The sequence below is a fragment of the Canis lupus genome, unplaced genomic scaffold (assembly GCF_011100685.1).
Source record: "Canis lupus familiaris isolate Mischka breed German Shepherd unplaced genomic scaffold, alternate assembly UU_Cfam_GSD_1.0 chrUn_S412H572, whole genome shotgun sequence".
NCBI lineage: Eukaryota > Metazoa > Chordata > Mammalia > Carnivora > Canidae > Canis > Canis lupus.
In genome coordinates this window covers 1-22,028 of record NW_023331342.1, presented here as the reverse complement: position 1 = coordinate 22,028, position 22,028 = coordinate 1, and the positions used below count along the sequence as shown (strand labels likewise).

The 22,028-nt window shown below is 38.9% G+C and overlaps 1 protein-coding gene and 1 pseudogene across 1 annotated transcript; both read left to right on the top strand.

Annotated features, from left to right (window-relative positions):
• Positions 1 to 5,275: 5,275 nt before the first annotated feature.
• On the top strand, positions 5,276 to 8,018 carry LOC119879200 (annotated as a pseudogene).
• A 7,775-nt stretch (positions 8,019 to 15,793) lies between these two features.
• On the top strand, positions 15,794 to 16,701 carry LOC119879199 (UDP-glucuronosyltransferase 1A9-like; the record flags this gene model as incomplete). The annotated part of the gene is given in 2 exon segments (XM_038589600.1): positions 15,794 to 16,370; positions 16,373 to 16,701. Coding segments are annotated over 2 exon segments (852 nt in total), but the record flags the coding sequence as incomplete, so codon positions are not given.
• Between the last annotated feature and the right edge of the window lie 5,327 nt (positions 16,702 to 22,028).

The following is a 22,028-nucleotide window of genomic DNA, read 5'->3' as shown; positions in this document are numbered from 1 at the left end:
ACTTAATGTCCTTTTTCATTTCCTGGTTCCCATCCAGAATATCATATTATAGTGTCTCCTCTAAATTGTGATGGTTTCTCAGGCTTTCCTTGATTTCGATGATATTGGCAGTTCTGGGAAATATTGTTTGGGAATTTGTAGAATGCCCCTTGATTTCAATTTGTTCTTTTTTTAAAAAAAAAAAAATCATGATGAAACCAGACTTCAGCTATTTTGGGAGGAAGACCACAGAGGTGATGTTTTTTCTTGCTTTCTGGCTGATAGATATTGATTGTTGAAAAGGCTATTGTTTTCTGTACTGAATGGCCTTTGCATCTCCATAAAAGATCAGTTGTCCATATATCTATGGATTTATTCTGGACTTTCTAATCTGTTTCACAACATCTGTTTATGAAACACTTGATTACTCTAGCTTACAGAAGTCTTGAAATGTGTTAGGAAGTGTTAGTCCTCTGTCTCAGTCAATTGTTGGATAGACTCTTTAATTATGACATAGTATCTTCCTCATCTCTTATTAGTGTCTTTAGTTTAAAATCTAATTAGTCTGATGTAAGGCTTGCCACACCAGCTTTCTTTTGACATCCATTAGCATGATAAATATTTTCCACACCCTCATTTTAAATCTGGAGGTGTCTTGGGTCTATAGTGAGTCCCTAGCAGACAGCATATAAATGGCTATTGGTTTTTTCTTCAATATGATACCCTGTGTCTTGATTGGGGCATCTAGCCCATTACATTCAGAGTGATTATTGAAAGATATGGGTTTAGTGACATTGTATTACCTGTAAAGTCACTGTTTCTGTAGATTGTCCTCTGTTCCTTTCTGCTGTGTGTTACTTTTTGCTCTCACTTTGCTAAATGTTCCCTTTTAATATTTCTTGTTAGGGGCTATTTTGGTGATCCAAATTCTTTTAGTTCTATTTATTCTGGAAGCTTTTTATCTCTCTTTCTATTAGAATGACATCCTAAGCTGGATAAAGTATGCTTAGCTGCATATTTTTTTCATTTATCACCCTGAATATATCGTCCCAGCCCTTTCTGGCCTGCCAGGTCGCTGTGGTTAGGTCTGCTGCCAGCCTAATGTTTCTACCTTGCAGGATATGGACTTCTCTTGAGCTGCATTCAAGATTTTCTCTTTGTCTCTGAGATTTGCAAGTTTCACAATGATATGTTGGGGTGTGATGGATCTTTATAAATTTTGAAGGGGTTCTCTGTGCCTGGTGGACTTGGATGCCTCTTTCCTTCCCCAATTAGGGAAGTTCTATGTAGAATTTGCTCAATATACCTTCTGCAACCCCTCTCTTCCTTTTTTCTGGGATCCCATATTCTAATATATTGTTTCCCTTTATGGTACCATTTATCTCTTGAATTCTCCTTTGGTGATCCAGTTTTGTTTTTCTCTCTTTTTCTCAACTTTATTCTCCATCATTCTGCCTTCTATATCACTAATTTCCTCTTGTACTTCATTTATCCTAGCAGTTAGAGCCTCCGTTTTTTATTGCATTTCATTAATCATCTTTTGATTCTGACTTATTTAGATTTTTGTTCTTTTATTTCTCAGAAAGGGATTCTGTAGTCTTCTATGCTCTTTTTGAAGCCCAGCTAGTATCTTTATAATTATTATTCTGAATTCTAGTTCTGACATATTACTTATGTACATACTGATTAGGTCCCTAGCAGCCAGTACTGCCTCTTGTTCTCTTTTTGGAAGTGAGTTTTCCATCTTGTCATTTTCTCCTGAGAAGAATTGATGAATAGAACAAAATACTAAATGGCAACAAGGACCCCAGAGAAATATACACTAAACAATAAGAAGAGTCTTGAGACAACAAAAAACAAACAAGCAAACAAAAAAGGAATATAATCAGACAGGTGAACAGAATAGAGCAGTACCAGGAGCTTGTGTGAATTTTTAGTCTGTTTGTTAGAAACGAGATCCCAAAATTGTGACCAAGAAAAACTGATCATGTACAAAAAATACAATGAAAAGATAGAAATGTAACGGTATAAAAATGAACATTAAAAGACAAAAAAAAAAAATAAAGAGAAGGAATATAAACCAGACAGGTGAACAGAACAGAGCAATACACTATATCCTGAATGTATTTTGGTTGGTTTGTTAGAAGAAACTACATCTCAAAATTGTAAAGAAAGAAACACACACACACACACACACACACACACACACACACAATAAAATTAAAGACAAAGATAAAATTAAAAAAGACTTTAATAAACAGAAAAGAACCAAAAAGAATGAAGAAAATCATAGCAAATATGATCAGACAGGTGACAGAGAACAGAACAGAATAAATCTATATACTAGATTCTGGGTGTATTTGGTGCGTTAGAAGAACTGCATCTGAAATTGTAAGAGAAATAAAAATTAGATATATACAAAAATAAAAGGCAAATATAATGACAATAACTGTAAACATGAATATTAAAAAAGATTTTATAAAAAGACTGATAAAATAAGATATGGAAAAAGGAAATAGAAAATAGGGCAGCCCCGGTGGCGCAGAGGTTTAGCGGGGTGTGATCCTGGTTATCCGGAATCGAGTCCCACGTGGGGTTCCCTGCATGGAGCCTGCTTCTCCCTCTGCCTGTGTCTCTGCCTCTCTCTCTCTCTTCTCTCTCTCTCTCTGTGTCTCAATAAATAAATAAAATCTTAAGAAAGAAAGAAAAAAAGAAAATGGAAAGACAAAGAATAATGGGATAAAACCCATGAATTCTAGGTCTTATATTCCCTCAGCGCTGGGTGTTGCAGTTCTCAGTGTTCAGTAAACAAAGTCTTGGCTGGATGTTCTTGCTGTTGTTCTTGGGGGAGGGGCCTGTTGTGTTCATACTCAAGTGTCTGCCCTGGGGGGTGGGGGGGTATTGCAGCTCCCTTGCCAGGGGGCCAGGCTAAGTAACCAGCTCCCAATTGCTCCCTGTGGCTTTTGTTCCCTGAGGTCTTACCTCACCCTTGTAGAGGATGAGAGGTAAAAAGGCGGCCTTCTAATCTCCAGCAGACTTCTAAAGTTCAGATTTTGTGCTCCACTGCTCTAGCACTTTCTGGTAGCCAGCTTATGGAGTCTCCCTCCTCCCAGGGTTTATCTTCTGATATATTGCCCCAGATTCACATCTCCAGCCTCCTGTTTTGTAAAAAGTGGTCACTTTTCTATTTGTAGAGTTGCAGCTATTCTTTTCTTAGATCCGTGATTGAGTTTGCAGGAGTTCAGGATGATTTAGGACTCTCTAGCTGAATTCCTGGGAGCAGTGAAACTAAGGTCCCTTTCATCTGTCTTCTTGGACTCTCTCCTGATTGTTTTTTAAAATTTTTATTTATTTATTTATTTTAGAGAGAGAAATAGAGAACATGAGCAATGAGGGGGAAGGGGGGCAGAAGAAAGACAGAGCATCCATGAAGCAGACTCCCCATGATGAGCACAGAGCCTGACTTGGGGCTCCATCCCAGGACACTGAGATCAGGACTTGGGCTGAGATTCAAGAGCTGATTGCTTAACCAACTGAGCCACCAGATGCCCTGAAATATGATTGATTATTGAGTATTTATCTTGTATCCTGCAACCAATGCTAAACTTATTTGTTCTAGGATATTTTGTAGATTCCCTTGGAATTTCTACAGAGATGATTATGTTGTCTGTGGAGAAGGCAGCTAGAGTTTCTTTCCAAAGTGGAGGCCTTTTATTTTTCTTGACTGACTGCACTGGTTAGAATCTTCAGAACAATAGTAGAAGTGGTAGGATGGTCATCCTTGACTTGTATGTGATTAGGAGTAAAGCATTCAGTCATTCATCGTTAAGTGCGTTGTTAGTATGGGTTTTTCCACAGATGCTCTTATTAGTATAGTACTTTCTCTTCTGATCCTAGTTTTTCTGACAATTTTTATCAGGAATGGATGTTAGCTTTTGTCAAATACCTTTTCAATGCCTATGGAAATGATTATAAGCCATGTAATCATTTTCATAAGGATGATTTATTTATATGATGAATTATCTCTTGATTGATTTCTAGTGATAAAAGAGCCTTGTGTTTCTGGAGATAAGACCCACTACTTTTTGTATATTATTATTATATATCTTTATATACCATATACATGGTATATATATGTGTGTATATATATATTTTTCTAAACCATATAATCATTTCTATAGGCATGATATATTTATATGGTGAATTGCCTTGACTGATTTTCTATTGATAAAAACAACTTTGTATTCCTGGGATAAAATATATTTATATAAGTTTATATTATTTAATTTGGTTTGCTAAATTTTGTGTCAATTTTTGATTTTATATTTGAGAGTACTGGTCTTTACATTTTTCTTTTTTGGATGTCTTTATCTAGTTGTTAGTATGTGGCAATGCTGGTCTCATAGACAACTCAGTGGCCTCCTAGAAAGATTAGGAAGTTCTCTTTGCTTCTGTTCTCTAGAATATATTATTTCTCTTTTCAGGATATATTCTGAATAATAAGTTATTTTCTTCCTCAATGTTTGGTACCTTGTATCAATGAAGCCATCTGAGTTTGAAATTCTATTTGTAGGAACGTTGGATTCAAAGTTATTATTCAACTTAAAAGCTATACAAATTATTTTGTACTTCAATTTATGTAATGATTTCTTCTCCGTTAAACTAATAGTTTGCCATCTTTGGGGAATTTGTCCATTTTCATCTAACTTGTAGATATACTGACATAAATTTGTTCTTGGTATTCTTTCTTATTATTCCTTTTAAACATCTGTGGAATATGTAGTGATGCCAACTCTCTTATTCCTGATATTGATAATTTTTTCTTCTCTTTTTTTTTTTCTGATCAGTTTGGATAGAGCTTCATCAGGTTAATTCATCTTCTCAAAGAACCAGCTTTTGGGTTCATTGATTTTTCTGCTATTTTATATCTTATTGATATCTATTATGAAGTAAGCCACCAGAAAGATTGATCATGTGCCTTCATTTTGTTTTTTAGACATTCATCTGAAAGTCCATCAGTCCCTGATATAAAATGGTGACTAAGCAAATATTATTATTTGTCTAGTATTAGTTTGGGCAACTCAGAAGAAGCCATGTTTGGCCCCTAACAAGATTATGCCCCCAGGTTGGCTTTAGAATCCCTCAGTAAATGTTTCTCAGGGTCTTATCTGACATACACCACTTAAGCCACCCATAATTGCACTCACACAGTGCAATCCCAGTCCAGTGGAACAAAAAGTTTTGTTGCTTTCCATGTGTGAGGCATAGCAGGGGTCCTGTAGAGGAAAGTGCAAATATGAAGAAGATATACCCCTCTGCTGGCGTCAACAAGCGCAGCAGTAGAGTTTGGGAGACAGATACAGATTCCTGCAGGTGGGTAGCAGGCCAAATTAGGTCAGCCTTCAGCAGAGAGGTCTAGACAGAGGAATGCAGAGCCCAGAGGAAAGAGAGAGATGGCCTAGCAGAGTGCTTCTGGCAAGCTTCAGGCAAGTGACCACCCACTGCATGTGATGTGTGTAGGGAAAATGACTGAATATAGAGGACAGTCCTATTCCATCTATCAATTCCTAGAATGGTCCATGGAGGCAGGATTTGGCACTCTTAACCTTTTGTAGCCCACAAAGGGTTTGGAAGTGGAAAAACCGGTGGCAATGCCAGGCTTTTTAGAGGCTCTTGTGAATACAGTTCATTGTCCATGAGGACACTAGTGGTAAGTGACTTCATGTCCTCCTTGGAAACTGGGAATGCCAATCTCTTTCTGGGCAAAATTGTCTTATGTATCCTGAAGATACCCAAGCTTTCCTTGGAAAAAATTGGAAAAAAATCACTTTAATTGATATTTACTTTCCTTTTTATCACTCTGAGTCCTCAAAACATTGCCTAATAATTCTGTTTCCAAAAGAGCATCGACATGCCATACAGTGCATGATCTTTGTCCAAGGCAAGATCAAATGGTACTGCTGTCTGGAAAATTTACAAGCATGTTTGTCAGCAAATGCTACCCATTCATTAATCGTTCTTAGGAGTGCATCACTGGCAATGAGTGTAGTTTTTTTTTTTTCATGACTGTGTAAATACACTCCCTCTGCTGGGGCGGGCTTTGTGCCTATACTTCTTCCACGGACTGACTCTATTACACCAGCTCAGAACCCAAGCAACTGGATTGCCCTGGGCTGCAGTTTCCAATGGCTGCCCACAATTTTGACCGGCTTTCCTCTGTTGTGTGTGTGTCTCCTGCTGACATCTGGCTTTGCTGAGGCAGGCAAGCTGCTGGTAGTACCCATGGATGGGAGCCACTGGTTTACCATGCGTTTGGTTGTGGAGCAACTCATCCAAAGAGGGCATGAGTTGGTTTTAATCATACCAGAGGTGAGTTGGCAACTGGGAAAATCCTCCAATTTTACGGTGAAGACTTATTCCACAACTTACAATCTGGAGGAGTTGAATCAGATGTTCAAGAATTTCTCTTATTCTCAGTGGAAAACTCAGCAGCAAAGCTCACTTTTTTTGGTCTTAAGTCCATTAAAAGACAGTCTTGAACACCTTTTTTTACATTGTAAGAATTTGTTTAGTGATCCAAAATTAGTAGAATACATAAAGGAGAGTTCTTTTGATGCAGTGTTTCTGGATCCTTTTGATGTGTGTGGCTTAATTGTAGCCAAGTATTTTTCACTCCCATCCGTGGGCTTCACAAGGAGATTGTATTGCCATTATCTTGAAGAAGCCACACAGTGCCCCAGTTCTCCTTCTTATGTTCCTAGACCTTTCTCCATATTGTCAGATGTCATGAGTTTCAGAGAGAGAGTGAGGAATCACATCTTCCACCTGGAGGAACATTTATTTTGCCACTATTTTTTTAAAAACTGCTTTGGAAGTTGCATCTGAGATCCTCCAAAAGGCTGTCACACCTTATGATCTCTATAGCCATATGTCGATTTGGCTGTTAAGAACTGACTTTGTTTTTGACTATCCCAAACCTGTGATGCCCAACATGGTCTTCATTGGAGGCATCAACTGCCAGGAGGGAAAGCCATTGCCAAAGGTAAGTTACCTCTTTTTTGCCTAGTAAGAATAACCTGGTTTTGGACACACACACACACACACACACACACACACAAAAGGAAAAGAAAAAAAAGATTCCTACTAAACTCCAGATTTGACATTACATTTCCCACATTTGGAAATTTTCCTGGTAGAAAGAATTCTTTTTGTGCCAATTCATTGATTCGTGCTGTAGCAAATTATAAAGCTGCTCTGTTTGATACGTATATGTACACAATTGATATAATCGTATATAATTTCTAGGCTGGTTTTGTAGTACTATCCTTTGGAAACTACTGAAAAACACACTAAAACTGAAATTTCACTTTTTAAAATAACTAATGCCATCCTTTGAGGAAAGGCCCTTAGAAGTTTCGTATGGTAGTTCTCCCATTTTTCTGAAATTATTTTTTCTATATGCATATATCTAATGTATATTCTCTCACATGTTTTATTAAAATAAAATCTAGTAATGGATTGGGACTTAATGTTCTTTACCTTGCTTTTTTCATTTACTAATAAATAATGAATATCTTTATAGTCAATCCATAAAAATCTGTGGCCTTTTTTTTTTCAGATTTTATTTATTTACTTGAGTCAGAGAGAGAGAGAGAGAGAGAGAGAGAGAGAGAGAGAGAGAATAAGTACCAGGAGAGGGCAGCAGAAGGAGAGGGTGAAGCAGGCTCCTTGCTGAGCAGAAAGCCCAATGCAGGGCTACATCCCAGGACCCTGGGATTATGACCTGAGCCCAAGGCATAAAATTAACTGACCCAGAGATCCAGGCCCCCGTCACATTCTTTATAATAGTTGCATAAAATTCTTTACTTGGATGCACCATAGTTCTTTCAACTAAGCCATAGTGATAGATTTTTAAAGCTTTATCCCACTGTGTGCTTTATAAGCAAGACTTCACTAAATCTACTTAAATAATTGCTTTAGATTCTCACATTTCCACATTCTTGCTCTTCTCTCTGTAGGCTGAATGTCCTTGGGAGTAGGGGTTGTTTGGCCAAATGCATGCCCATGTTACCTTTTAAGTTAATTCAACAAGTTGCTTTCAAAAGATCAAACAATCTGGATGTTTCTGATTAGGGTAGGTCTCAGGTATTTTTATCATATCATTTTTGAAATGATAGTGTAGAAGTGAAGCACAGCCATTAGTGTTTTCTTACACGCAGATGCTCAGGACAGATGATTTAGTTGGCTCAGACACATCGTCCCCTATCTGCAGGCTCAATTCACTTGCCTGAAATAGCATTTGGACCTTCAACTGCTCTGCCCTTCGCTGGCTCCTCCTTCAGCTTTCCCCACACCTGGGACATGTGTGTTTAGCTCTGAGAGGAAGAGCACCAGCTTCTCCTACAGGACACTCACATCATCAAGGTTGGAGGCATTGAGCACAACTGCAGGGGTCTAGTCCCTTCTCATGGGTTTTAGCTCATCCTTGTGGGTCCCAGCTTGTCCTTGCTCTCCCCCCACTTCACACCCACCCATGCTTTCTGAAGACACACCTTGCTGTCCTTAAGCTCCAGCATCACACTGTTTCTAGAAATTGTGCAATCAGCTCCCACATAGTGTTGGATCAAATCCCTGTAACACGTCCTTGACTAAGGACACCTGGATGGCTCAGCAGTTGAGTGTCGGCCTTCAGCTCAGGATGTGATTTCGGGGTCCTGGGATTGAGTCCCACAGTGGGCATCCTGCACGGAGCCTGATTCTCCCTCTGCCTCTGTGTGTGTGTGTGTGTGTGTGTGTGTGTCTCATGAATAAATAAATAAAATCTTAACGAAAAAACCCCCAAATCCTTGAGTACATGAATCTTTGGTGGCCTCATGTCTCTGATTGAACCCTGAATAGTAAATGATGGGCTGTGGGAGCGTGATGCCTCGTACACTTTGTGACCTGAAATACTAAGTAGATGGAAGTATCATTACCACATGGAAAGCCTAGAAGAGAAGGTGAGCTTCTGGAGGGAATTCAAGAGTTGTGTTTCAGATATATGAAATTTTAGAAGCTAGTAAGTTGGGATCCGAATGCCATTAGAATCCATTCTGTACTGTCAGAGTAAATAAATCAGGACCAGGGAGCAGCCGTTGAGTCGTTTTTATAAGAAAGAGCTTCCTCACAGTCTGGGATGTCTACAGATTGAACAGGTTGTCTCCAGGACAGGTTGAAGAGTGGGTGTGTTTGTTCGGTTTGCTCATTCTGACATTCAACCATCACTCCTTTATCTCTTTGAGCTTGTATTTCTATTCCACAATGCCATAGGTTTTTAACCTGCTTTTATGCCTGAATCTTTCATTGATCATCCTGTTGTGTGTGTGTGTATACATACATATGCAAACATTGAAAATATTTCTTCCTGTTCCAGTTTTGGTAGTTTGTGGTTTTCCAGAAATGCGTCCATTTTTTTCTAGATTGCCTAATTTATTGGCATATAGCTGATCATAATACGTTTTTAAAATTGTATTTCCTTGGTATTGGTTGTGATCTCTCCTTTTTCATTTGTGATTTTATTAATTAGAGTCTTTTCGCTTTTGTTTTTAAGAAGGCTGGCTAATAGTTTATCTATCTTAGTAATTCTTTCAAAGAACCAACTCCTGGTTTTGTTGATCTGTTCTATAGTTCTTCTGGTCTCTATTTCATTGAGTTCTGCTTGAATCTTTATTAACTCTCTTCTTCTGCTTGGTGTAGGTTTTATTTGCTGTTCTTTCTCCAGTTCCTTTAGGTGCAAGGTTAGCTTGTGTATTTGAGTTTTTTCCAATTTTTGAGGGATGCTTGTATTGCAATGTATTTCCCTCTTAGGACTGCTTTTGCTGTATCCCAAAGATTTTGAATGGTTGTATCTTCATTCTCATTAGTTTCCATGAATCTTTTTAAACTCTTCTCTAATTTCCTGGTTGACCTTTTCATCTTTTAGCAGGATGCTCTTTAACCTCCACATGTTTGAGTTTCTTCCAAATTCCTTCTTGTGATTGAGTTCAAGTTTCAAAGCATTGTGGTCTGAAAATATGCAGGGACAATCCCAATCTTTTGGTATCGGTTGAGACCTGATTTGTGACCCAGTATGTGGTCTATTCTGGAGAAAGTTCCATGTGCACTTGAGAAGAATGTGTATTCAGTTGTGTTTGGATGTAAGTTCTGTAAATATCTGTGAAATCCATCTGGTCCAGTGTATTATTTAAAGCTCTGTTTCTTTGGAGATGTTGTGCTTAGAAAATCTGTCATTTGCAGAAAGTGCAGTGCTGAGGTCTCCCAGTGTTAGTGTATTATTATCTAAGTATGTCCGTACTTTGGTTATTAATTGATTGATATACTTGGCAGCTCCCACATTAGGGGCATAAATATTCATGATTGTTAGGTCCTCTTGTTGGATAGATCCTTTAAGTATGATATAGTGTCCCTCTTCATCTCTTACTACAGTCTTTGGGATAAACTTTAATTTATCTGATATGAGGATTGCTACCCCTGCTTTCTTTTGAGGACAATTTGAATGGTAAATGGTTCTTTAACCTTTCATTTTCAGGCTGTAGGTGTCCTTAGATCTAAAATGAGTCTCTTGTAAACAGCAAATAGATGGGTCCTTGCTTTTTTATCCAGTCTGAACCCCTGTGTCTTTTGATGGGATCATCAAGCCCATTCACGTTCAGATTTACTATTGAAAGATATGAATTTAGTGTCATCATTAATACCTATTCAGTCTCTGTTTTTGTGGGTTATTTCTTTGGGCTTCCTCTTTCTTTTACAGAGTCCCCTTAATATTTCTTGCAGAGCTGGTTTGGTGGTCACATATTCTTTCAGTTTCTGCCTATCTTGGAAGCTCTTTATCTCTCCTATTCTGAATGAGAGCCTTGCTGGATAGAGTATTCTTGGCTGCATGTTCTTCTCATCTAGGACCCTGAATATATCCTGCCAGCCATTTTTGGCCTGCCAGGTCTCTGTGGAGAGGTCTGCTGTTAATCTAATATTTCTCCCCATGTAAGTTAGGGATTTCTTGTCTCTTGCTGCTTTAAGGATCTTCTCTTTATCTTTGGAATTTGCAAGTTTCACTATTAAATGTCAAGCTGTTGAACGGTTCTTATTGATTTTAGGGGGGGACCTCTCTATCTCCTGGATCTGAATGTCTGCTTCCCTCCCCAAATTAGGGAAGTTCTCAGCTATGATTTGTTCAAATATGCTTTTTGGTCCTCTGTCCCTCTCTGCACCCTCTGGAACCCCAATTAAACAGATTTTTCCTTCTGAAGCTGTCATTTATTTTCCCTTAACCTTTCCTCATGGTCTTTTGTTTTTCTCTTTTTCCTCAGCTTCCTTCCTTGCCATCAACTTGTCTTCTATGTCACTCACTCTTTCTTCTATCTCATTAACCCTCGTCATTAGGACATCCAGTTTGGATTGCATCTCATGTAGTTGATTTTTAATTTGGCCTGGATTAGATCTACATTCCGCACTCATGAAGTCTCTTGAATCCTTTATGCTTTTTTCCAGAGCCACCAGTAGCTTTATAATTGGTGCTTTGGAATTGGCTTTCTGACATTGAATTGTAATCCAAAATCTGTAACTCGTGGCAGAGAGGACTGTTTCTGATTCTTACTTTGTAGTGAGTTCTTCTTTCTCATCATTTTGCTCAGTGCACAGTGGCTAAAACAAGTTGTACTGGAAAAAGGAAGAAAAAAAAAGAAAAAAAAAAAAAGGAGAGGTACCCTTGGTTCTATATACTGTAATTCCCTCGACTTCCCCTGGAACTTTCCAGTGCTTCTCAGTCAAGAACTTGCTCTTCCCCTGTCCTTCCAACTGGTCTTCTGGGGGAGGGGCCTGCTGTGCTGAAGCTCAGGTGTGGTGCACCTGAGGGAGCTGCCCGGCCCCCTGCCAGGTGCACGGCTCAGTGGGAGCTGTTTACCCCATGAGGCCCCTGTCCCCGGGCAGCCCACTCTGTCCCAGGCACAGGGTGACACCAGGAGGAACAACACCACTGGAGGCGGCCAGATCTCCAGCCCTGGAGTCAGCTCCTGCAGTGACTCCCACAGTCTCCCAGTCCACAAGGGCCTGGATGCTCCAGGGGGCAGGGGGCGCTGACCTGCACAGCTCGGGGCCATCCGGCAGCAGGAGCATCCTGACTGTCCTGTGCCCTCCCTGCCTCTGCCTGTGCCAAGGGCAGCGCAGGGTCCAGGGCTGTGTCCCCCGGTGCCCTGGGCTCCGGGCCCTGTGCTGCTGGGATCCTACTGCCGGCTGGCTGGCCCCTTCCACAGGGAGCCACCCCCTGAGCTGCTCCCGAGGCTCCACCGGGTGCGCACTCCAGGCCTTTACAGAGCTCAGCCCGCGTGGTGCAGCAATCTAACCAGGGTGCCCCTCCTCTTTAGTGACCCCAGGTACCTGGAGGCCCCAATGCCCCTCCTGCGGTTCTGCCCGGGTTTCCCTGCTAAGCACCTTTTCTGTCGGGGAAGAATCCGGTGCGGATTTTAAAGTTCCCGCTTCTCCGGGGCAGGGCTCTCCTGCCCTGAGGCTGTCCCTGCCCCTCTTAGCCTGGCTTTTTGGGGAGGCCCTCCCCCACTTGATTCTTTTTTATCCCCCCCACCACCACCTTCCTACCTTGTTAGAAGCAAAACCTCTTCTCTCTGTAGCGTTCCAGCTATTCTCTCTTTAAATCTCAGGCCGAATTCATAGGTTTTCAGGATGATTTGAAGTTATCTGGGTAAGTTGGTGGGGACAGGTGACATGGGAACCCTACTCTTCTGCCATCTTGCCTCACCCCACCCCCCCGGGGGGGTTTTATCTTCTGATATATCACCCCAGATTCACATCTCCAGCCTCCTATTTTGCAAAAAGTGGTCACTTTTCTATTTGTAGAGTTGCAGCTATTCTTTTCTTAGATCCGTGGTTGAGTTTGTGGGAGTTCAGGATGATTTAGTACTCTCTAGCTGAATTCCTGGGAGCAGATGAAACTAAGGCCTCCTTCTCATCTGTCTTCTTGGACCCTCTCTTGATTGTTTTTTTTATAAATGTGTACTTATTTAATTATTTTAGAGAGAGAAATAGAGAACATTAGCAATCAGGGGGAAGCGGGGGCAGAAGAAGAAAGAGCATCCTGAAGCAGACTCCCCATGATGAGCACAGAGCCTGACTTGGGGCTCCATCCCAGGACACTGAGATCAGGACTTGGGCTGAGATCAAGAGCTGATTGCTTAACCAACTGAGCCACCAGATGCCCTGAAATATGATTGATTATTGAGTATTTATCTTGTATCCTGCAACAATGCTAACTTATTTGTTCTAGGATATTTTGTAGATTCCCTTGGAATTTCTACAGAGATGATTATGTTGTCTGTGGAGAAGGCAGTTAGAGTTTTCTTTCCAAAGTGGAGGCCTTTTATTTTTCTTGACTGACTGCACTGGTTAGAATCTTCAGAACAATAGTAGAAGTGGTAGGATGGTCATCCTTGACTTGTATGTGATTAGGAGTAAAGCATTCAGTCATTCATCGTTAAGTGCGTTGTTAGTTATGGATTTTTCCACAGATGCTCTTTATTAGGTATAGTACTTTCTCTTCTGATCCTAGTTTTCTGACAATTTTTATCAGGAATGGATGTTAGCTTTTGTCAAATACCTTTTCAATGCCTATGGAAATGATTATAAGCCATATAATCATTTTCATAAGGATGATTTATTTATATGATGAATTACCTTGATTGATTTCTAGTGATAAAAGAGCCTTGTGTTTCTGAGATAAGACCCACTACTTTTTGTATATTATTATTATATATCTTTATATACCATATACATTGTATATATATGTGTGTATATATATATTTTTCTAAACCATATAATCATTTCTATAGGCATGATATATTTATATGGTGAATTGCCTTGACTGATTTTCTATTGATAAAACAACTTTGTATTCCTGGGATAAAATATATTTATATAAGTTTATATTAATTTAATTGGTTTGCTAATTTGTGTCAAAATTTTTGATTTATATTTATGAGGAGTACTGGTCTTTACATTTTTCTTTTTTTGATGTCTTTATCTAGTTTTAGTATGTGGCAATGCTGGTCTCATAGACAAACTCAGTGGCCCTCCTAGAAAGATTAGGAAGTTCTCTTTGCTTCTGTTCTCTAGAATATATTATTTCTCTTTTCAGGATATATTCTGAATAATAATTTATTTCTTCCTCCAATGTTTGGTACCTTGTATCAATGAAGCCATCTGAGTTTGAAATTCTATTTGTAGGAACGTTTGGATTCAAAGTTAATTCAACTTAAAATATACAAATTATTTTTACTCAATTTATGTAATATTTCTCCGTTAAACTAATAGTTTGCATCTTTGGGGAATTTGTCCATTTCATCTAACTTGTAGTATACTGACATAAATTTGTTCTTGGTATTCTTTCTTATTATCCTTTTAACATCTGTGGAATATGTAGTGATGCCAACTCTCTCATTCCTGATATTGATAATTTTTTCTTCTCTTTTTTTTTTTCTGATCAGTTTGGCTAGAGCTTCATCAGGTTAATTCATCTTCTCAAAGAACCAGCTTTTGGGTTCATTGATTTTCTGCTATTTTATATCTTATTGATATCTATTCTGAAGTAAGCCATCCAGAAAGATTGATCATGTGCCTTCATTTTTGTTTTTTAGACATTCATCTGAAAGTCCATCAGTCCCTGATAAATGGTGACTAAGCAAATATTATTATTTGTCTAGTAGTAGTTTGGGCAACTCAGAAGAAGCCATGTTGGCCCCTAACAAAGATTATGCCCCCAGGTTGGCTTTAGAATCCCTCAGTAAATGTTTCTCAGGGTCTTATCTGACATGCACCACTTAAGCCACCCATAATTGCACTCACACAGTGCAATCCAGTCCAGTGGAACAAAAAGTCCTTGTGTGCTTTCCATGTGTGAGGCATAGCATGGGTCCTGTAGAAGGAAAGTGCAACTATGAAGAAGATATACCCTCTGGCGTCAACAAGTGCTCAGTAGAGTTTGGGAGACAGATACAAAGATTCCTGCAGGTGGGTAGCAGGCCAAATTAGGTCAGCCTTCAGCAGAGAGGTCTAGACAGAGGAATGCAGAAGCCCAGAGGAAAGAGAGAGGATGCCTAGCAGAGTGCTTCTGGCAAGCTTCAGGCAAGTGACCACCCCACTGCATGTGATGTGTGTAGGGAAAGTGACTGAATATAGAGGACAGTCCTATTCCATCTATCAATTCCTAGAATGGTCCATGGAGGCAGGATTTGGCACTCTTAACCTTTTGTAGCCCACAAAGGGTTTGGAAGTGGAAAAACCGGTGGCAATGCCAGGCTTTTTAGAGGCTCTTGTGAATACAGTTCCATTGTCCATGAGGACGCTAGTGGTAAGTGACTTCATGTCCTCCTTGGAAACTGGGATGCCAATCTCTTTCTGGGCAAAATTGTCTTATGTATCCTGAAGATAACCCAAGTTTTCCTTGGAAAAAATTGGAAAAAATCACTTTAATTGATATTTACTTTCCTTTTTATCACTCTGAGTCCTCAAAACATTGCCTAATAATTCTGTTTCCAAAAGAGCATCGACATGCCATACAGTGCATGATCTTTGTCCAAGGCAAAGATCAAATGGTACTGCTGTCTGGAAAATTTAGAAGCATGTTTGTCAGCAAATGCTACCCATTCATTATCGTTCTTAGGAGGGCATCACTGGCAATGAGTGTAGTTTTTTTTTTTTTTCATGACTGTGTAAATACACTCCCTCCGCTGGGGCGGGCTTTGTGCCTGTACTTCTTCCACGGACTGCCTCTATTACACCAGCTCAGAACCCAAGCAGCTGGATTGCCCTGGACTGCAGGTTTCCAATGGCTGCCACAATTTTGACTGGCTTTCCTCTGTTGTGTGTGTGTCTCCTGCTGACATCTGGCTTTGCTGAGGCAGGCAAGCTGCTGGTAGTACCCATGGATGGGAGCCACTGGTTTACCATGCGTTTGGTTGTGGAGCAACTCATCCAAAGAGGGCATGAGTTGGTTTTAATCATACCAGAGGTGAGTTGGCAACTGGGAAAATCCTCCAATTTTACGGTGAAGACTTATTCCACAACTTACAATCTGGAGGAGTTGAATCAGATGTTCAAGAATTTCTCTTATTCTCAGTGGAAAACTCAGCAGCAAAGCTCACTTTTTTTGGTCTTAAGTCCATTAAAAGACAGTCTTGAACACCTTTTTTTACATTGTAAGAATTTGTTTAGTGATCCAAAATTAGTAGAATACATAAAGGAGAGTTCTTTTGATGCAGTGTTTCTGGATCCTTTTGATGTGTGTGGCTTAATTGTAGCCAAGTATTTTTCACTCCCATCTGTGGTCTTCACCAGGGGATTATTTTGCCATTTTTTGAGGAAAGCACACAATGCCCCAGTCCCCTTTCTTATGTTCCTAGACCTTTCTCCATGTTGTCAGATGCCATGAGTTTCAGAGAGAGAGTGAGGAATCACATCTTCCACCTGGAGGAACATTTATTTTGCCACTATTTTTTAAAAACTCCTTTAGAAGTTGCATCTGAGATTCTCCAAACAGCTGTCACGCCTTATGATCTCTATAGCCATACGTCAATTTGGTTGTTAAGAGCTGACTTTGTTTTGGACTATCCCAAACCTGTGATGCCCAACATGGTCTTCATTGGAGGCATCAACTGCCAGGAGGGAAAGACATTGCCAAAGGTAAGTTACCTCTTCTTTGTGTAGTAAGAATAATCTGGCTTTGGACATTAGAAAAAAATAAGATTCCCACTGAACTCCAGATTTGACATTTACACTCCTGAACCCCAGATTTGACATTTGCATTTGGAGATTTTTTTTCCTGGTTGAAAGAATTCTTTTGTGCCAATTCATTGATTCATGCATTAGCAAAGTATAAAGCTGCCCTCTTTGACATGTATTTGTATACAATTGATATAATTGTATATAATTTCTAGGGTGCATTTTGTAGTACTATCCTTTGGCAACTACTGAAAAACACACTAAGAATTGAAATTTCAGTTTTTTAAAAAGAGATCTAATGTCATAGATTTTGCCATACAGGAATAATCCTTTTTTTTTTTTTTTAAAGATTTTATTTATTTATTTTTATTTATTTATTTATTTATTTATTTATTTATTTATTTATTCATGAGAGACAGAGAGAGTGAGAGGCAGAGACATAGGCAGAGGGAGAAACAGGTTCAGTGCAGGGAGTCCAATATTGGACTCGATCCTGAGACTCTGTGATCAGGCCCTGAGCCAAAGGCAGATAGTCAACTGCTGAGTACCCAGTTGTCCCATATAGGAATAATCGTATTGCCTTATAGAATTGCCCTTAGATATTTTGTATGGTATTTCTCCCATTTTTCTGAAATTATTTTATGTATATGCATATTTAATGTAAATTGTCACACCTATTTTATTAAAATAAAATCTATAATGGATTGTACCTATTGTTCTTTACCTTGGTTTCTTCACTAACTAATAAATTATGAACATCTTTACAGTCAATCCATAAAAATCTGTTGCATCCCTTTTTTAAAAGATTTAATTTATTCATTTGAGACAGAGAGAGAGAGAGAGAGCACAAGGAGGGGACAGCAGAGGGAAAAATAGAAGCAGTCTCCTTGCTGAGCAGGGATCCCAATGCAGGCCTACATCTCAGGACCCCGGGATCATGACTTGAGCCCAAGGCAGAGAGTTAACTGACTGAGACACCCAGGTGCCCCTGTTGCATTCTTTTAATAGTTACATAAAATTCTTTACTTTGGATACACCATGGTTCATTCAACTCATCCATACCGATAGATTTTTAATTTTTCCCCACTGTGTCCTTTATAAGCAAGACTATACTACACATTTTTAAATAATTTGTTTGCATTCTCACATTTCAACAGTCTTGCTGTTCTGTCTGTATAGGCTGCATATCCTTAGGAGTAGGGGTTGTTGGGCCAAATGGTACACCCATATTATCTTATAACCAATTCAACAAATTGCTTTCAAAAGATTGAACAATCTGACACTTTGGTCAACAGTACATGAGAGCTCTAGTTTTTCCATATCCTCTCCAGCTTCAAATGTTGTCAGACTTCTAAAACTCTTTTAACCAAAAAAAAAAAAAACAAACAAAAAAACAAAAAAAAAAAAAGAAGAAAGAAAGAAAGAAAAAAAATATTCTACATAGATAAATTGGCCATTTGATTTCATCTTTTGGGAATTATGTATTCACCTTCTTTAGTCCTTTTTCTAGGGCCATTTGTCTTTTTTAGAGAAATGAGTGTAAGTCTTTTGAGTAGTAGGACTACTAATATTAACACTTTTTATGTACTGCAAATATTTTTTGACTATTCTTTATCTTCTGTCATATAGAGTTTTCATTTTTGGTTGGCGAAACTTGTTACCGTTTTTCCTGGTGATTTCTGGATTTCACCTTGTTTAGGTCTTTCCAAGCCTGAGATATATAAACACTTTTTCCATACTATGTCTTAGTATTTTTAATTCCTCCAGGGTTAATACATTTTTTACAGTGAAGAATTTATATGGTACAAGGATCCAACATCATGTAATGAAGAAACCATTCTTTATCTGTTGAAATGCATCTTTATCATATTTTAAATTTCCAGATTTATTTACTCTTTTGAACTCTATTTGTGAACTCTCAGTTTTGTTCCATCGATTTATTTATTTACTCATGTGCCAGTATCATATTTTTATTGTAGTAGCTCTATAGTCTGTTTTAATATGTCGTAAGGTAATGCTCATACTCACTGTTTTTCTAAATTTTTTGGTGATTCTTGTTTTTGACTCTCCTTCACAAAATTGTGAATTGTTTTATCTAGTTTTAAATAAAATAAAGCAATAGGGTTCTGATTATATGACAAAATGCTTTTATTAAATTGAGAGAGAATGACATCATTTTGCTTGGAACTTTTCCTATTTAGGATTGTAGTATTTCTCTTTATTTATTCAGATCTTACTTTATATGTATCAATAAACTTTTGCATTTTACTTTATATGCCTTTCACTTTTCTTGTAACATTTATTCCTAGGCATATTACTATTTTTGAAACTATTGTGAACAGGGCATTTTTCATTGCTATTTTGAAGTGATTATTAGTAATTAATGTATAGCTTTGGTTTTTGCACATTTATCTTCTATCTAGCCACATTCCTAATTTCTCTTCTTAGTTTCTAAGACTCTTAGGTATACAATATCATCTGCCAGTAATAATCCCTCCCCAAATTCATACATCTTATTTGCCTTATTGGAGCATGTCCTTCAGAAACATTGTTGAACAATTAGTTCAGAACAATTATTCAATAGTTCTTATTGAATAATGTTAAATAGTTGGTCCAGCCAGTTTGATTTGGGGTTCAATCACTGGGATTGACATGGTCTTGAAAAATTCAAGAGTAAGATTTCTGATGAGTACATTGCATCCAAATCCAAATTAAGAACCTGGTGGCATGTTTCAGTTAATTATTTTATTAGAGACTTACTGAAGGCTCAGTAAATTTTGCAAAAGTCATGTTTTCTCATATAGTGGGAACCTGATTTTTCCCTTTGAATTAAGTAGTGGCTAGAAATGGATCATGCCCTCAGTGAATCTGTGTTGTGGGCATGCTGTTTATGTAACTCAGACTACCCACAGCCTGAAGCATATCTGGGAAGGATAGCATTTTGTAAGGGGGCTCTGCTCACCTTGAAATGAGCAGAGCCACCAGAATCTTCACATAGCTGAAGAAACTGCACTCATACTAGGTACACGTGCCCATATATGAAACTAAGATAATGATGGGTTTATTTAGCATGACTGCAGTAAATGAGAACCAAGGTATCTGTTGGCTTGTAGGATGTATAGACTTTTATAAAACATGCCAGTGATATCAGGAAATTTGGAGGGGGGAGATAAGAATAATTAAACTCTTTCCATCATCCTTACATTAAAAGTGAATTTTAGTGTTGTAAGAGGGAACATGTTAGTTTGTGTAAATTAACAATGCTGCCTCAGAGATTGGCAAACCTTTTAAAGGGCAAATATTTTAGCCTTTGCAGGGTTATATATGATCTCTGTTTAATAACCTTTTTGTTTGTTGCTTTGTTTTTTATAGTTCTTTAAAATTGTAAGTTCCATTCTAGCTCATGAGCCATAAAAAAATAGTTGTTCAGATTTTCCCATCCCTTTGGAGATGGAGTACAAGTTTTCTGGGTTCCCCTAGGGGATGGTCAGTAATAAGATGCTGAGGGAGAAGAGGGATCTAGTAAGAAAAGGTAAGTTTAGGTATATGGTAATACAACACTCACCTAAAAAAAGCCACCACTGCTCTCTTTTTTGTCACTCTATTTAATTTGCATTTTCTAGAATTTTGCATAATGGAATTATGCAATATGGACTCTCTTGTTTGACATAGCTTTTTAGCAAAATTATTTTGAGATTCATCCTTGTTGTTTCATGTGTAGTAGTTCATTCCTATTTATTGTAGAGAAGCATTGTATTGTGGATAACGCGCACTTTATCCAGTCACATGTTGATAAGTCTTTGTGCTGTTCCCAGTTTTCTGTGGCTCAAATAAAGTGGCTCTGAATATTCGTATCCCATACAAATGGTTTTGGATGGAAGCATTCTGTGTCCTTTTATATGATGGTCCCTTAGGTGCGGCCATAAGAGGAGACACAGGAGAGGCTCAGGGAAACAAAGTTATATTACTCAAAGTCCTAGAGAAAGGGGCTGCCACGCAGGGCTACATGGGGAAGCACCAGGGTTGGTCAGGAGGCAGAAGCAGCAGGAGCCAGGACAGGGCCTGGGTCACTGACTTCATTGGTGTTTTCATGGAAAGGCAAGTCAGGGCAGGGCAAATGGCCTAGGACTGGCTAGTGTGAAGAACTCTGGGGGTTCTAAGCTATAGGGGTGTTCCCTGGTTGCCTGGTCCCTAGGCCTGGGATGATTAAGGCAGAGGAATATTGTCTCCTATGGCTCTGGATTGGTAGTTTGCATCTCAAAGGCTTACAGTGGGCTGGGCTTCTTGGGATCTCTAAGAATCAGGGCTGGGGAAGCATGTGTGTGTGTTGGTGTCCCCAGTCAGAAGGTTTTGTAAGATGTCAGAACTTCACCAGAAAATGAAAAGTATCAGCCACTCAGGAAGTGTACTTTCTTTCTCCGGGGTGAATACCTAGGAATGGGAAGCCTTGGGCTGTTATGGCAGGTGTAGGTTTCTAAGAAACTGCTGATCCACTGTAGGGTCTCACCAGCAGCAAATGAGTGCCCAGCCCTTCCAGAGAGTCACTAACAATGGGTGTGGTCTCTCTTTCACATTTCAGCCATTCTAAGATGTGTGCAAAAAATTGTAGCTATAACTGACATCTCTATTGAACAATGAGTGAAGCACCTTTCCATGTGCCTGTTTCCCATCTCTATGTCTTGTGGTGAAATGTCTGTTCAAATCTTTGTGTATATAAAAAATGTTTCCCTATTCATGAGATTCAAGAGTCTTAATAGATTCAGTACATAAGTTCTTAATCAGGTATATGCTGTACAAATATTCCCTCCCAGTCTGTGATCTGTATTTGTCTTTTTCTTTCTCTTTCTTTCTTTCTTTTTTCTTCTTTCTTGTCTTTCTTTCTTTCTTTTTTTTTTCTTTTCTTCGTCTTTCTCTTTCTTTTCTTTCCTTTCTCTCTTTCATTCTCTTTCTTTTCTCCTTTTAAAGATTTTATTTCTTTATTTTAGAGAAAGAAAGAGAGAGTGTGTGTGAGTGTGGAGGAGAAGCGAGGGGGAGGGACAAGCAAAGGGGAGAGGATCTCAGGGACTCCCTGCTGAGCATGGTGCTGGTCTTGGGACTCCTCACCACCCTGTTTTCATGATCTGAGCTTATACCACGAGTTGGCTGCTTACCTAAGTGAGCCTTTATTTAGTTGCCCTGGATTCTCCTTTTAAAAATAAATTTTAATTTAGAACAGACTTAGATTTACAGAATATTGTAAAATGCAGTTGGAATATTCCATATACTATGTACCTACCTTCCCTTATAGT